This window comes from Schistocerca piceifrons, chromosome X (assembly GCF_021461385.2).
Source record: "Schistocerca piceifrons isolate TAMUIC-IGC-003096 chromosome X, iqSchPice1.1, whole genome shotgun sequence".
Lineage (NCBI taxonomy): Eukaryota > Metazoa > Arthropoda > Insecta > Orthoptera > Acrididae > Schistocerca > Schistocerca piceifrons.
The window spans coordinates 51,062,964-51,077,395 of record NC_060149.1 but is presented as its reverse complement, the minus strand read 5'-3'; the positions used below and the strand labels follow the sequence as shown (position 1 = coordinate 51,077,395).

The following is a 14,432-nucleotide window of genomic DNA, read 5'->3' as shown; positions in this document are numbered from 1 at the left end:
AAAATGTTGATTTAAATAAACAAGTTTCTTTAATTGAATGTTATGAAATTCTTTCATAGCCCCATAGTCATCTCTGTAAATTGACCTACTGAGAAATTCACTTATAGTTCTAGCTTGTTCTGACTGACCAAGTTTGGTAAAATATTACATCCTACTGTGTGAAGAAGTCTGTAGCTGCCAGCTGCACATCTTCATCCAACAGGTATTGTTGACCCTTCAACACCTTTTTTTTAAGGGACTGAAGGTGTGACAGTCACATGGACTAGAGATCAGGACTACAGGGTGGGTGCTCGAGTCTCTCCCACTTATGCTGACCAGGCTTCCTGATTGGCCAGAATATTGCGTCAAATTGTGACCAGCTCAGAACTCTACAAAACATTCCACAACTGAGGTTTTTCACAGAGCTGTTGCCCCATACACATTCTTCATTATCTGGTGGATGTCTGCCAGTGTTTGTTCTCCAGCAGCCAAGAAAGAAATACAGCATGTTGGTCCTCTTTGGACACATTTGATAATAACTTCACCATAGTTCACATTTCCGCATTTGCCTCATGTCCATTTGAAAGATAAGAATGCATCACTAATCACTTGCCCACATGTTGGTGCTTTTATACCTGCTTGATCATTGTGCTATGTTGCATATTCACTGCAGCAATGCCATCATATGGAAACTTTTTGTCACCTCTTATATGTTCACTAATATTTACACAAACTTAAGTATTAACAAAAGATATGGCTACCTTCAGAAGTACTAAAAAACACAATAGTTCCATTTACAGTATGTCTTCCACCAAGACTGTCCATTTCACATCTTCTCCGCTCTAAGACTGTCGATTTACAACTACTCTCCCACAAGTCTGTGCACAATAGGGAAGGACGAAGATGTAATATAAAATGAAGTGTTTACAATTTTGTTGACAATAATTGCTCATACATCTTTGAAATGATAAATAAAAAATGAATTTACAGAAATTTAAATAAAATGCTTCAACATTAATTCAAATTGTCTCTTGTATGTACAATCTAGGCACAGTTAATATTCTAGTTTCTTTCAATATATTCTTACAGGATTCTCAAGGCCTGTTTACTTGATGCAGTTCTTTTGAAGATTCAAAATTCTCTGAATATGTACATGTGCTGTTCCTCTCCATATTGGTACGCAGTTTAATATATGTGGGAAGAAAGGTCTATAACATATATTAAGAAAAGTTTCTGTGTACACTGGACAGGGCATTTTCTACATCAAAACTACACTGATGACCCAATATAGTTTGACAATTTACTTAATAGTGTGTTAGTCCACATTTGGAATCCAATAATGTAGCAGTTCTGCATGTAATAGAAAAAAAAAACACTTGGTAGGTTTCTGGATATGTGGCACCAGATATTTACTCTCAGATTATGGAATTTCCTTAAATTATGGGTGTGGAGAGACCATCTGATAGTTTCCCAGCTGTGCAGAGTGGCCGCGCGAGTAGAGGCGCCATGTCACGTATTGTGCGGCCACTCCTGCTAGAGGTTCGACTCCTCCCTCAGGTCTGGGTGTGTGTTTCGTACTTAGCATAAGTTAGGTTAAGTAGTGTGTAAGTCTAGGGACTGATGACCTCAGCAGTTTGGCCCCTTAGGAATTCACACACTTTTGAACATAGTTTCCCAGATGTATTCCATTGGGTTCATATTGGGCAAATTTGGTGGCCAAGATGTCAACATAAGTTCACTATCCTGCGCCTTTAACTGGTGTAGTGTGATTCTGGTGCAGTGACATGGACAGTTATCCCACTGGAAGACATCATTGCTGTTGAAGAATACAAGCATGAAGGGATGCATGTGGTCCACAACAATGCCCACATAATCCACAGCTATCATGGTGTCTTTGATTACTACCACAGGTCTCAAGGAGGCCTATGTGAATATTCCCCATAGCATAATACTCTGCCAGTGATCTATATCTGTAATGTAGTGCATGTTTTGAGGAGCAGTTTGCCTGGATGACAGCATATCTGGATGTGACCATTGACCTGCTGTAACAAGAAACATTATTAATCTTATCGCATTCATCTCCATTGATCCATGGTCCAGTACTGATGATCTAATAGTTGCTGCAAATGTAATCCATGATGCTTTTGGATAAACAAGGCAATACTTAGGGATTGTTGGCTGAAGAGCACCATGTTCAACAATCTGTACTGGACAGAGTGTTCTGAAACATTTCAGCATGTACCAGCACTTAACTCTGTGATGAGACCTGATCTGCCACTTGAAATTAGTGGAGAGGGAAGGTGGAAAGGTGGGGGGGGGGGGGGGGGTGGTTATAGAGGAAATGTGGTTAATGAAGTATACCTACATTTGCATACATACTCCACAAGCCACTACATCCTATACAGTGCATGGGGGAGGCTATCTCATAACAGTACTAGTCATTTCCTTTCCTGTTCAACTTGCAAATAGAGTGAGTAAAATGACTGTCTATTGTAATTCTTCTTATCTTGTCTTCATGCTCCTTATGCAAAAAGTACATTGGCAGTAGTAGAATTGTTATGCTGTCAGCTTCAAATGATTTTCTTAATAGTGTTCCTCAAAATGAATGTTGTCTTACCTCCAGGGATGACCATTTGAGTTACTGATGCATACTACATATTCTGATAGGAGATTGTACATGAAAATATATTATTTTGATCACATGGAAATAATTACTTCAGTTATTTTGGATCAGAATCAACAGAAGCATTCTGTTTGGTTTTTGTCAAGTACAATTTGTAGGTGTAACATACAATAATAAAGTTTCATCATCCTATCATTTATTTTGGAATATCAAAAGTAATATAAAACAAAAGTAGGAGATTCCTATGGAATAAACACCTGATATTTCATTCTTACACTCTGTTAAAATATGTAAGGACAGATACTCATATTTACAAAATTGTGGAAGTTTTTAAAAGATGTTTTAATTTAAACTTCGTTATTTAGTACTACTCATAAATACATAATTAATTTGGTTGAAAACATTTTATTTAAAGAAATAGAATTAAAATTTGACTATAAACAAAATTTGTATTACATAAATTTTCTACAGTACTGAAAATTATCTGAATTGAGAATTGAAGTTTCATTATCTTCTTTTGAGAAAAATTTTTCCTCTGTCTGAAAAATTATTGGTTAAAAAGTTATTGGTATTCCAAATTTTGATGTTCTAGAGTTTTCTAATTACAAAATGAAATTTTTTACAAAATGATTTATTACACTTTAATAGCCCTACTTTTTCTGTTTGTTTATATGTATATTTTTACAAAAATACGTATTTTAATTAGAAAGTTATTGTAACTAAAAGATTTGTTTGTATGTCATTCTGGCACCAAGCAATGACTTACTGGTATAAACAGACTTGTAGTGCACTAACTGCCTATTCAGTTTGGGTTTTGTTTTCATGCAAGTTTACTGCTCACTCTGCCTCCAGTTTACAATGTATTTAGATGTGTATGCATTATGCTGTTATGAGGTTTGTAAAACTGATGTTTTCAAAAAGTGATTTTGGAAGAAAACAAATGACATAAGGAAATTTGCAGAGAAGTGTTTCAGTTTCAAAGAATGGAAACCTCCACCATATAGATTATGACACCAATATTTATCTGTATCTATTCTACCAAATAATGAGGAAAAGGTTGTTGTTGTTGTTGTTGTTGTGGTCTTCAGTCCTGAGACTGGTTTGATGCAGCTCCCCATGCTACTCTATCCTGTGCAAGCTGCTTCATCTACCAATACATACTGCAGCCTACATCCTTCTGAATATGCTTAGTGTATTCATCTCTTGGTCTCCCTCTACAACTTTTACCCTCCACGCTGCCCTCCAATACTAAATTGGTGATCCCTTGATGCCTCAGAACATGTCCTACCAACCGATCCCTTCTTCTAGTCAAGTTGTGCCACAAACTCCTCTTCTCCCGAATTCTATTCAATACCTCCTCATTAGTTATGTGATCTATCCATCTAATCTTCAGCATTCTTCTGTAGCACCACATTTTGAAACCTTCTATTCTCTTCTTGTCCGAACTAAAAGTATGAAGGAGGAAAAAGGTATGTACCATTAATAGAGACTGTAAGTATTCCCTCCCAGTGACAACTATAGTGTGCTATATTGGTTGTTTATCAAACCATAACTGCACTTATAATGATCCAAATTGGAAGTTCTTTTCAACAGTATTCAGCTACATGTGAAGATTTTGAAGAATGAAACATTAATATTTTATGTACATAATTTGGGGAAGGAAAATTACACACTGAATGTCATTTATCTTGCTTTATAGAGTGGATAAGCCTCTGATCTCCACAGTCTATGGGGAGGCAAGGATATCTAACACCTTGTTGCCTACTCATGGCCTGACCACCCTTCAGGCTCTTTCAATAGATGGTAATGATGGTAATCATGAACACCCAAACACCTTCATTGTTTCCAAGCAGCTCATTCCCAGGCACTGGGCCATAAGAGTCTGCTGTTTGTCTGAGTCATCTAAGTCACTGTATTTTTCCCATTTGCACCCCATATAATTGTTACCCACTCATCTTTGCTCCGCTTGTATACTTTTCTTACGATGTCACATGCCCAAAACACCATCAAGTAGGTTTGACTCTCATGAAGATCATTTCAGAAGTTTGTCCACCTCTGTTCCTAAGAATTTATTACAGCCCACTTCTCTTAGGTTTGCATCACCAATGCTAAGAATAAAATCCTCTGTGTTGTTAGATTTTCAATATTGGTGCTACCTTGCTCCTTTTTAGGCCCTTTTCGCAAAATTACTTCTTTTGTTATCAGATTTATCAAATATGTTAGAACCCTTGTAAGGTATTTAGAGCAGTAGTTAAACTTTTTGCTGATAACCTGTCCAGTTCCTGAGCATTTTAATTTAGTAGTATCACAATAGTGTCTGAATCTTCCAAGACATCCACTGAAAATAGGAAGAAATTACTTGCCACTGGTTTGGGACTGTTCGTGCTCTTTGGTACTGCTGCAGGTTTCTTAGAAGTTTCTCAACTATGCCTAAGTAGTGCTGATTAGAGTTACTGCAGATTTTTCATGAATCTGTCTCTGTTTTCTTTAGTAACTTTGCCATGTGTGCAAATGGAAGATATGGTCATCATATCAATATGTGTAACATCATCCACATGTTGTAAGGGTCTTGCAGCAAGTACACTGCTAATATTGCTGGTTGGTCAAATGAATTTCCATAGTGAGGAAATACAAGGCCACACAGTGGCAGCCTCTTCCTCAGTTTCTGCTCTCTAACTTATCTCTACCTGTGGACACTGACTAACGTGACTGTTTACTGTGTACATTTTGCTATTAATTACAAACTTGTGGCTTCCACCACTTCTATGCATAATAGTAATTTCATTGCTAAATGCATGCTAATTGGATAATTAGTGCTTGTAGTCTATTCAACTCAATTAGGAACTATTTCATATATGATGCATTAGAAATGAAACTTCTGAAGCCACTCACGAATTTAAACAAGATACTGAGGACACTTCACTCATGCAAATGTCCTGTTAATGACCATTCCACACTTATATGACTTGCCTCCATGGTACTGTGTAAACAGAAGGATAAATGCTATAACTGTATTTATCTCAAAAATACCCATGCCATATGAAAATAAAGAAGTTATTGATCTTAGTGGTATAGGTCATAGATTCCACACTATGCACAGACTACACTTAAATCGGCTAAGGAGGCAGCTTTTGCTGACAAAAATATTCAAATGTGTTATCAAGAAATCTGAGATAAGGTATACAGCAACAAAGGCAATAGCTGGATCATCATATCTAATCCATTCACTAACACAGACATTGTCTGCCTCTTATGCGAAAGTGGCACTAAGCACAGTGGCAGAACGGACTTGGACTCCAATATGACAGAAGAAGATTCCAAGCACCAACACAGATGATTTTTTTGTTGATACATCCTTAACAAACAAGGATGAGGTAGGTGATGTAACAGATCTCCCTTAGGAAATTTAGATGTTAATTTAAAAATCAGGATTGGTAGTCATATAAATTACAGCAACAAATGTCTTTCAGTTTGATATGAAAATCTCAAGTAAAACAAATTTTTAGATATAGATATTTTGCTAAATGTGGAACAGCTGGCTAGAGATTGAACAGATTGCATCTTTTTCTAGACCAGGATACCTACTGCCAAATTATTTCTGTAGAAGCACTTATAAAAATGAAGGTACTGTACTAGTAAACTGAAACACTTTTGCACTAGGTTTACGAATGTGACACTACTGGATACAGACAGGTATGAGAGACACTGCTTCACAAAGCATGGACTACATCTAAATCAGTTTGGCAAAAATAAACTAGCAGCAGACATTGGAAAAGCTTTTCATGAAATAATAGGCCTAAACAATAACGATCATGAAAGCAGACCAGTCATAGCCCTAACTAACGAGGGAAACTAGTGAGCTGGGCCAACTCTAGCAGGATTTGGTCCAGTAACAAAAATCTGCAACAAGTAATTAATACACAAACGAAAGTTCACTCAAACAGCAATACAATTAAAGACAAACAAAAGTTAACAGTGTTTCATCAGAACATAAGAGGCCTATACTGCAAGCTGGATCAGTTCACAACAAATATAGAAGACACAAAAGGTATAAACAGTGCCCACATTCTGTGTCTAACAGAACACCACATCACTGCTGGTATTGAAATGGTCCCTATTCCCAACTATGTTTTGGCAACGTCTTATTGCAGGAACTATATGGACAAAGGAGGAGTAGCTGTATATGTAAAAAACAACGTCTTCTTCACGGCAATAGATGTACAAAGATTCTGCTTTGAGCTACATTTTGAAGTATGTGCTATAGAGGTGCCAGACACTGTCTCCAGATTAACAGTTGTGGCAGTTTACAGGGCACCATCTGGTAATTTTAAAGTGTTTGTTAAACAATTAGATACTCTTTTGTTGTACTTAAGTAGAAAAAATAGGGGCATGGTAGTTGCTGGGGATTTTAACATAGATTTCTTGGTTAATTCTCCCTGCAAGGTGGAGTTTGAAAATCTCATGGGCACGTACAACCTTGTTCCCGTCGTTAGCTCGCCCACCAGAACCACAACCTCTTCCAGTACTCTCATTGATAACGTTTTTGTTGATCAGAGTAAAGTCAACCATATTAATATTGAAATGGTTATAAATGGTCTGTCTGACCATGACAGACAATGAGTTACTTTCAACAGCTTGGGAATTCCTCTGAGTGACACCTCACTTAGATGGAAAACAGTAAGGAAAATAAGTGAGGAAGCTATTCAAACGTTCAGATCATGTCTTCAGCATACTGACTGGACACCTGTTTAGCTAGCAGAAATTGCTAATTCAAAATACAATTTATTCACAAATGAGATAGCAGGTACATTTGAAAGTGTATTTCCAAAAAAGTCATACAGAATCCAACCTGCTAGGTGTGCAAAAAAACCATGGCTCACTAAGGGCATCATAGCTTCCTGTCAGAGAAAAAGACAACTCTACATAGCATCAAAGACTTCTAACAACCCTGCTCAGCTAAAACATTATAAACTCTACTGTAAAATTCTTGCCAAAGTAATTAAAAACTCTAAAAGTATGTGTATAGCATCTGAAATTACTAATTCTGAAAACAAAATTGAAACAATCTGGAATATGATAAAGAGAGAAACAGGGACTGTAAACTACACCAAAGACAAAAATATTGTTTTAACTGTTGACAACTCAGAGATAACTAATAGTGAGGAAATTGCTGAAATCTTTAACCAACATTTTTTAACTGTCCCAACACAGATAGGTTGCCATGGTTCTGTAGATAAAGCTGCCTGTATAATGAAAAATAATTTTCCAGAACCTTTCAGTCAAATAAGTGTGCTTCCCATCACTGCCAATGAAATAAAAAAAATCATACAGTCTTTGAAAAATAAACATTCTGCTGGTATCGACGATATTTCAAGCAAGCTGTTGAAGGCTTGCTGTAGTGAAGTGGCTGAAGTTTTGTCTCACATCTGCAACACATCCATGCAACAAGGAGTGTTTCCAGACAGAATGAAATACTCTGTTGTCAGGCCCCTGTACAAAGCAGGGGATGCTACAAATGTGTCAAACTATCGCCATATCTCTCTATTAACAACACTTTCAAAAGTCCTAGAAAAAGCTCTGTACAACAGGATTGTGGCACACTTTGGTGACCTGAACATCATTAACAGTCATCTGTTTGGTTTTCAAAAGGGAGTTTCAATAGATAACGCAATTTTCTCATTCACAAATGATGTTCTAGAGTCTATAAACAGCAAGAGGCTGCCAATTGGTGTCTTATGCGACCTATCAAAGGCGTTTGACTGTGTAGATCACCAGATACTCTTCAAGAAGGCCTGTCATTATGGCATTACAGTACCTGTAGGGAACTGGTTAAAATCGTACCTCGAAAATAGCAAGCAGAAGATTATTCTAGATGTTTCAGATAGTGTATCACAATATATAGTGGACTCTGAGTGGGGACTTGTGCAGCATGGAGTGCCACAGGGATCAGTGCTTGGGCCCTTGCTGTTCCTCATATATGTTAATGACCTGCCTTTATCCGTCAATAAGCAGTGTAAATTTACAATGTTCGCTGATGATATGAGCATTGTGGTGGATAATGTGTCAACTACTGACTTAGAACCTGAGGTCAATGATATCCTTAAAGAAGTTCTGGGTTGGTTTAGTATTAACTCCCTTTCAATAAACCTGAAAAAAAAACAATTTTATCCAGTTCCAGACAACCCACAAAAACCCAAAAGAAATAGTTATCACACAGAATGATCAGATGATAAAGCAAGTGTACTTATCAAAATTCCTAGGCGTATATGTGGACAGTAGGCTGAACTGGGAACATCACGTTCTACAAACACTAAAACGGCTGACGTCGGCAACATTTGCTTTACGAATTTTGTCACGCTTCAATGACATTACCATCTCAAAGTCAGCTTACTTTGGCAATTTTCATTCAGTCATGTGTTATGGCATCATCTTCTGGGGCAATACACCTGCCGCAAAGAAAATCCTCACAGCACAAAAAAGAGCAATAAGAATCATTTGTGGTGTACCCCCACGAACCTCATGTCGAAATCTTTTTAAACGACTTGAAATACTGACAGTAACATCTCAGTACATATATTCACTGATGTGCTTCATAATAAATAACCCCACTCTGTATGAAACAAATTGCCTACATCATGAACATAACACCAGAAGAAAAGAGGATTTCCACTGTGAGTTAAAGAACTTGGCACTTATTCAGAAAGGGGTAAAGTACGCTGGAACGAAAATTTTCAATTCCCTACCCAACAGCATCAAAAGTATAAGGAGTAGTACATCAGTATTTAAATGTAGCTTGAAAAATTATTTACTTGAGACCTCACTTTATTCACTAGAGGAATTCTTTCAGAGAAATAAGTAAAACCCAGATTGGAAAGATGTTTTTAAATTTTTTGACACTGTTTACTGTTAAACTAATGTAATAATGCCCTAATGTAAAAATTCCTATTTTTCTCATTTTCATTTTTGGGTCACTTTTAAACCCAAAGTGGGAAGTTTTGATTACTGTTCAAGGTTAAAATAAATGCAATAATGCCCTAAATATGAAACTGCTATCTTCACATTTATGTTGACTAGTTTTTAAGCTAATAAGTATGACTTTTGTGCACTGTTATTAATACTATAACAATGTCTTAATTCTATGTATTTTATTATGTATATTGACACGTTCCACATCTGAGTGACTTGCTCACATGTACAGATCTATGGAACAAGTATATAAATAAATAAATAAAAGTAAAATAAAAAAATGTTGAGACAATAAACTATTAATATGTTTCAGCATCCCAACATACAAAGGGACTTGGAGCTGACACTCATTGAAGTAAGTGATGAAAACACAATTGTAATACAAATTTCACTCACCAAATGGATATTTTGACTCATTCCTAAAAAAGTTTGAATCTGCGCTAAATAGGCTTCTACTAGACAACAAATTAATAGACTGTGATAAGCTGTGTGGAGACCTTGATTTTCTTGGAAACAGCAATAGGAAATAGTTATTGCTGAACTTCAAACATACTTTCAAATTAAAACAGACAATAAAAACTCCAACAACAATGACAAAAACTAATATTATTGTCCTGGATTAGATATTTGTGAACACAAGTTATACTGTTAAAAGTATAAATCATTAAGGCAAAGTTGTTAACCACCCCACCCCTGTCCACCACAACTATTACCCAATTGAAACAGCAAGGAGAGTCAATGCACTTAATAAACAAACATTTAAGGTGGGAAGAAATTTTACAAATAGATGACAGCAGCAAAAAGTCTGAGAAATTATCTAGCATTTTCAGTGCCTACTTTGAAATTACTTTCCTTCTTGAGGCATGTGTAATAAGAGCCACAACTCCATAAGTAAAGAAATGATTAAGAACAGGCACCAAAATCTCAAGTGCAAGGAAAAGACAACCGCTCAAATACAGATAAAATGATAACATAACCCCCGCCCCCCTCCCCTCTCCTGAACATTTACATTCAGAAATACATTCAAACCTATAGAAAAGCTATACACCAGCCCAGAAGATGCGTAATGATAAGTTCACAAAAGAGTCAATAAATAAAAGCCAAGCCCTCTGGAAAGCAATAAAGAAGGAAGCAAATACAGTGTTTCCTAAAATGCAAAATAACACTCTGAACCATGAGAATAAGAGGGTTTCTGATTCCAAACATGCTGCAAATCTTTTCATATGTTACTATGCACATATTACAATCAATTTAACAGTCAATGGTAAAAATACATCGAAGCATTTTGAAGGAGGACTGCCAGATTTATTACCAATAGGTCCGATCAATATGCAGTTATTATGAGATGCTTCAGGAACTCTAAGTGAGATCCCTGGAGGGAAGGCAAGGTTCTTTTCAAGGATTACTATTGAGAAAATTCAGAGAACAGGCATTTGAAGCTGACTGCAGAACACTTCTTCTGCTGCCAACATAAATTTCACATAAGAACCATGGAGACAAGATAAGAGAAATTAGGGTTTTTATGGGGGCATATAGACAGTCACTTCTCCCTCACTCTTTTTGTGAGTATAAAAGGAAGTGGTGGAAGGTACTGTCTGCCATGCAACATATAGTGGCTTGTGAAATACGTATGTAAAAATACTGTATAGCAGGTTAGTAAAAGTTATGGACAAAAAAAATTTTACCGATATTCAACATGGCTTTGAGCAAAACAAATCAACTAGTGGCAACGTTTTAGAAATAGTGAGAAAAAAAAGAAACAGCTCTTGTGCCATGTTTAGACCTAAGCAAATCCTTCAGCATTCTGTAGCATGACACAGCATTGGAGAAGTTTCAGGTAATGGCACTGTATTGCAATTGTTTTTGTTGTAGTTGTAGTTGCTAATAAATTTAAAAGACGAGTGTGAAAGTGAGCCTGATATACTGTGTTTCTCAGAACATCATGTTATGAGTGGGATCCACATGATACAGATTGAGAACTTTAGTTTAGCTACTCGTTACTGTAGATCTGTTATGGAAAAAGGTGGTGTTCCAATATTAATAAAAAATAATATAGTGTATAAATCCCTAGATTTAAGCAAATACTGTGATGAACAACATTTTGAGGTGTGTGGCATTGAGTTAACAGCAGACAGTGCAACTGTTATTATTCTGGCTGTTTACAGGGCACCTGCTGGGAATCGAAATGTATTTTTAAGACAAACTGAATCACTTCTGGCCCACCTACGTAGGAAAACTAAATCTATCATTGTTATGGGTAACTTCAATATGGACCTTTTAACAGAAAATAGAAACAAGACAGATTTTGAACATTTAATGTACTGTTACAATTTAGTACCAGTGGTGGACACTCCAACTAGAGTAACTACCAGCTCTAGCACTTTAATACAGATTCAGATTCAGATTCTTTATTAGTCATTCAGCATTGTTACATGCAATAGACTTCGTCAGTTCACTTAACTTATTAATTTTACAAAAAAAAATTTTTTACACATTTAAGTTGATATTAGGCATTTCTAAAAATTCTTCTAATGAATAGAATGGATTGGTTAACAAGAAGTTATGAACATTGTCTTTAAATAATTTGTCAGGCTTGATTGACCCATTTTTAGACAATTTGTTATATATTTTAATTGCCATATACTTATGACTATTGTTAGTTTTGGCTAATCTATTTTGTGGCAACAGCAGAGAAGTACACGTTCTTGTATAGTAGCCATGTCTTTCATTTGTTACACTTAAATTAGGTAGTTCAGCAAGTATGTAGTTAACACTGTCAAGAATATATAAATTAATTACTGTTAAAATTCTATATTTAGTGAACAATGGTTTACAATGTGTTCTATTATCTACCTTAGCCATTACTCTGATTGCTTTCTTCTGGATCACCATAATTTCATTTATTTTTCTGCTGTTTCCCCAGAGTATTAACCCATACCTTAAAACAGATTGAAAAAAGACAAAGTACGCTGTCCTTACGTACTCAAATGTCACACAACACATCAGTCTCTTCAACAAATATATAACTCTTGACAACCTAACCACTATGTGATCAACATGAGAGTTCCATGTTAGACTGTTGTCAAGTACAATACCTAAAAACTTTGCCTTTTGTTTTTCTATTTTTGTAGACTTTGATAGACTGAACCACATATTCTGGGTCTTTTCCTCATTTAATAGCAGACCATTGGCATTAAACCATGATGTTGCATTTTCTTTTGCCAATTTCATATCACTTACAAGGTTATCAAGTACATGGTTTACAGATAGAAAAGTTGTGTCATCTGCATACATATATGTCTTTACATCTATATTTCCTGGTAAGTCATTTATGTGTACAAGGAAAAGAAGTGGTCCCAATTTAGATCCCTGTGGCACTCCATGTTGAACCTCGAGTATGTTTGACAGATGACTTCCTGAACTCACCACCTGGTTCCTTTTATTGAGGTATGATTTGATGAGTTTTAAACTTTTATCACATATTCCATAGTACTCAAGTTTAGAAAGCAGAAGTGAGTGGTCAACACAGTCAAAAGCTTTGCTCAGATCACATAAGGTTACCTGTGTGTGCGCATGGTCCTCAAATGCTGCTAGAATGTCTCTGACTAAGAGCTCTATGGCATGTATAGCTGACCTTCCTTTTCTGTAACCAAACTGTGATGCACTTAACATACCATTTAGTTCTAGGTACTCATACATTTGCTTATATATTATGCCTTCAAAGACTTTTCCTAGTACTGGAATTAGTGAAATTGGTCTGTAGTTTGCAGGATCTGATTTGACACCCTTCTTAAAGACTGGAGTTACCTTGGATAGTTTGAGAGGATCAGGAAAAAACCCTTCTATGAGACACAGGTTTATAGAATACGTTAATGGTGCTGCAATGTAATGTATGATTTCTTTCAATAGATTGTTTGACATATTAAAAATATCTGTACTGTATGAATTTTTCATTTCTTTGACTATTTTAAGAACTTCATGTTGGCATACCTCTCTGAAGTGTTTCAATGATGATCTGGCCCTATTATGATTTAGGTTTGCTCTCTTCAGATAATCTATATATGTTACATTGGGTTTACTGATCAGCTTTTTGATATCATCAGCACAGCTTACAAAATATTTATTGAATGTATCTGCTGGTATTGGGACTGTCTTGTCGAAGTTTCTGACTTCGCCTTTAACAGCATTAATTACTGACCAGGCTGTTTTGCATTGGTTTTTACTATTTTTTATGTAATTTGTGTTGTATCTTAGTTTCGCTAATTGCAACTCTTTCTTATGCAGTTTCTTAGTGATTTTTTCAAGATCCTTAATTTCATTAGAATTGTTTACTTTGGCAAGGCGCTTCAACAGCAGTAGCTTATTTTTTAGATTCTCCAGTTCTTTGGTGTACCAAAATTTACCTTTTCTTGTTTTATGGTATTTCTTTTGAACAAGATGGGCTTTTAAAATACCTGTTAAGTAATTGTGGAATGTTTCATAAACTGTTTGGGCACTGGAATCACAGTTTTGAAATAATTTGTCCCAGTTTGTTATGCTCAACTGGTGTGTTAGTTTTATGAGATTGTGTTTTGTTAATATTAAGGTATTAGATTTTGTTAACTTTTGTCCAGCCTTGCTCTCATCTCCTTTTATAAAATGTCTTAACTTTACTGTTAACATGGAGTGGTCTGAGAAAACAAACTCCTTTACCTTGGTGGAGTACATATCACGAGCACAGTTGACAAAAGCATTATCCAAGCACGCTTGTAGTCTTGTTGGTTCTGAATTTACATGATGGAAGTTGTGCTGCCTCAGCATATTCAGTAACTTATTTACACTGGGTTTGTTACATGTTACATCAAAGCTTGAATTAAAGTCTCCC

The 14,432-nt window shown here is 35.9% G+C and overlaps 1 protein-coding gene across 1 annotated transcript in view; it reads left to right on the top strand.

The window, feature by feature from the left end:
• LOC124722171 overlaps positions 1 to 9,980 on the top strand; it is a 30,665-nt gene extending 20,685 nt beyond the window's left edge. The window contains exon 4 of the mRNA XM_047247372.1: positions 9,882 to 9,980. Within this exon, the coding sequence (XP_047103328.1) occupies positions 9,882 to 9,980 (99 nt within the window). The remainder of the gene's footprint in view (positions 1 to 9,881) is intronic.
• The last annotated feature ends 4,452 nt before the right edge of the window (positions 9,981 to 14,432 follow it).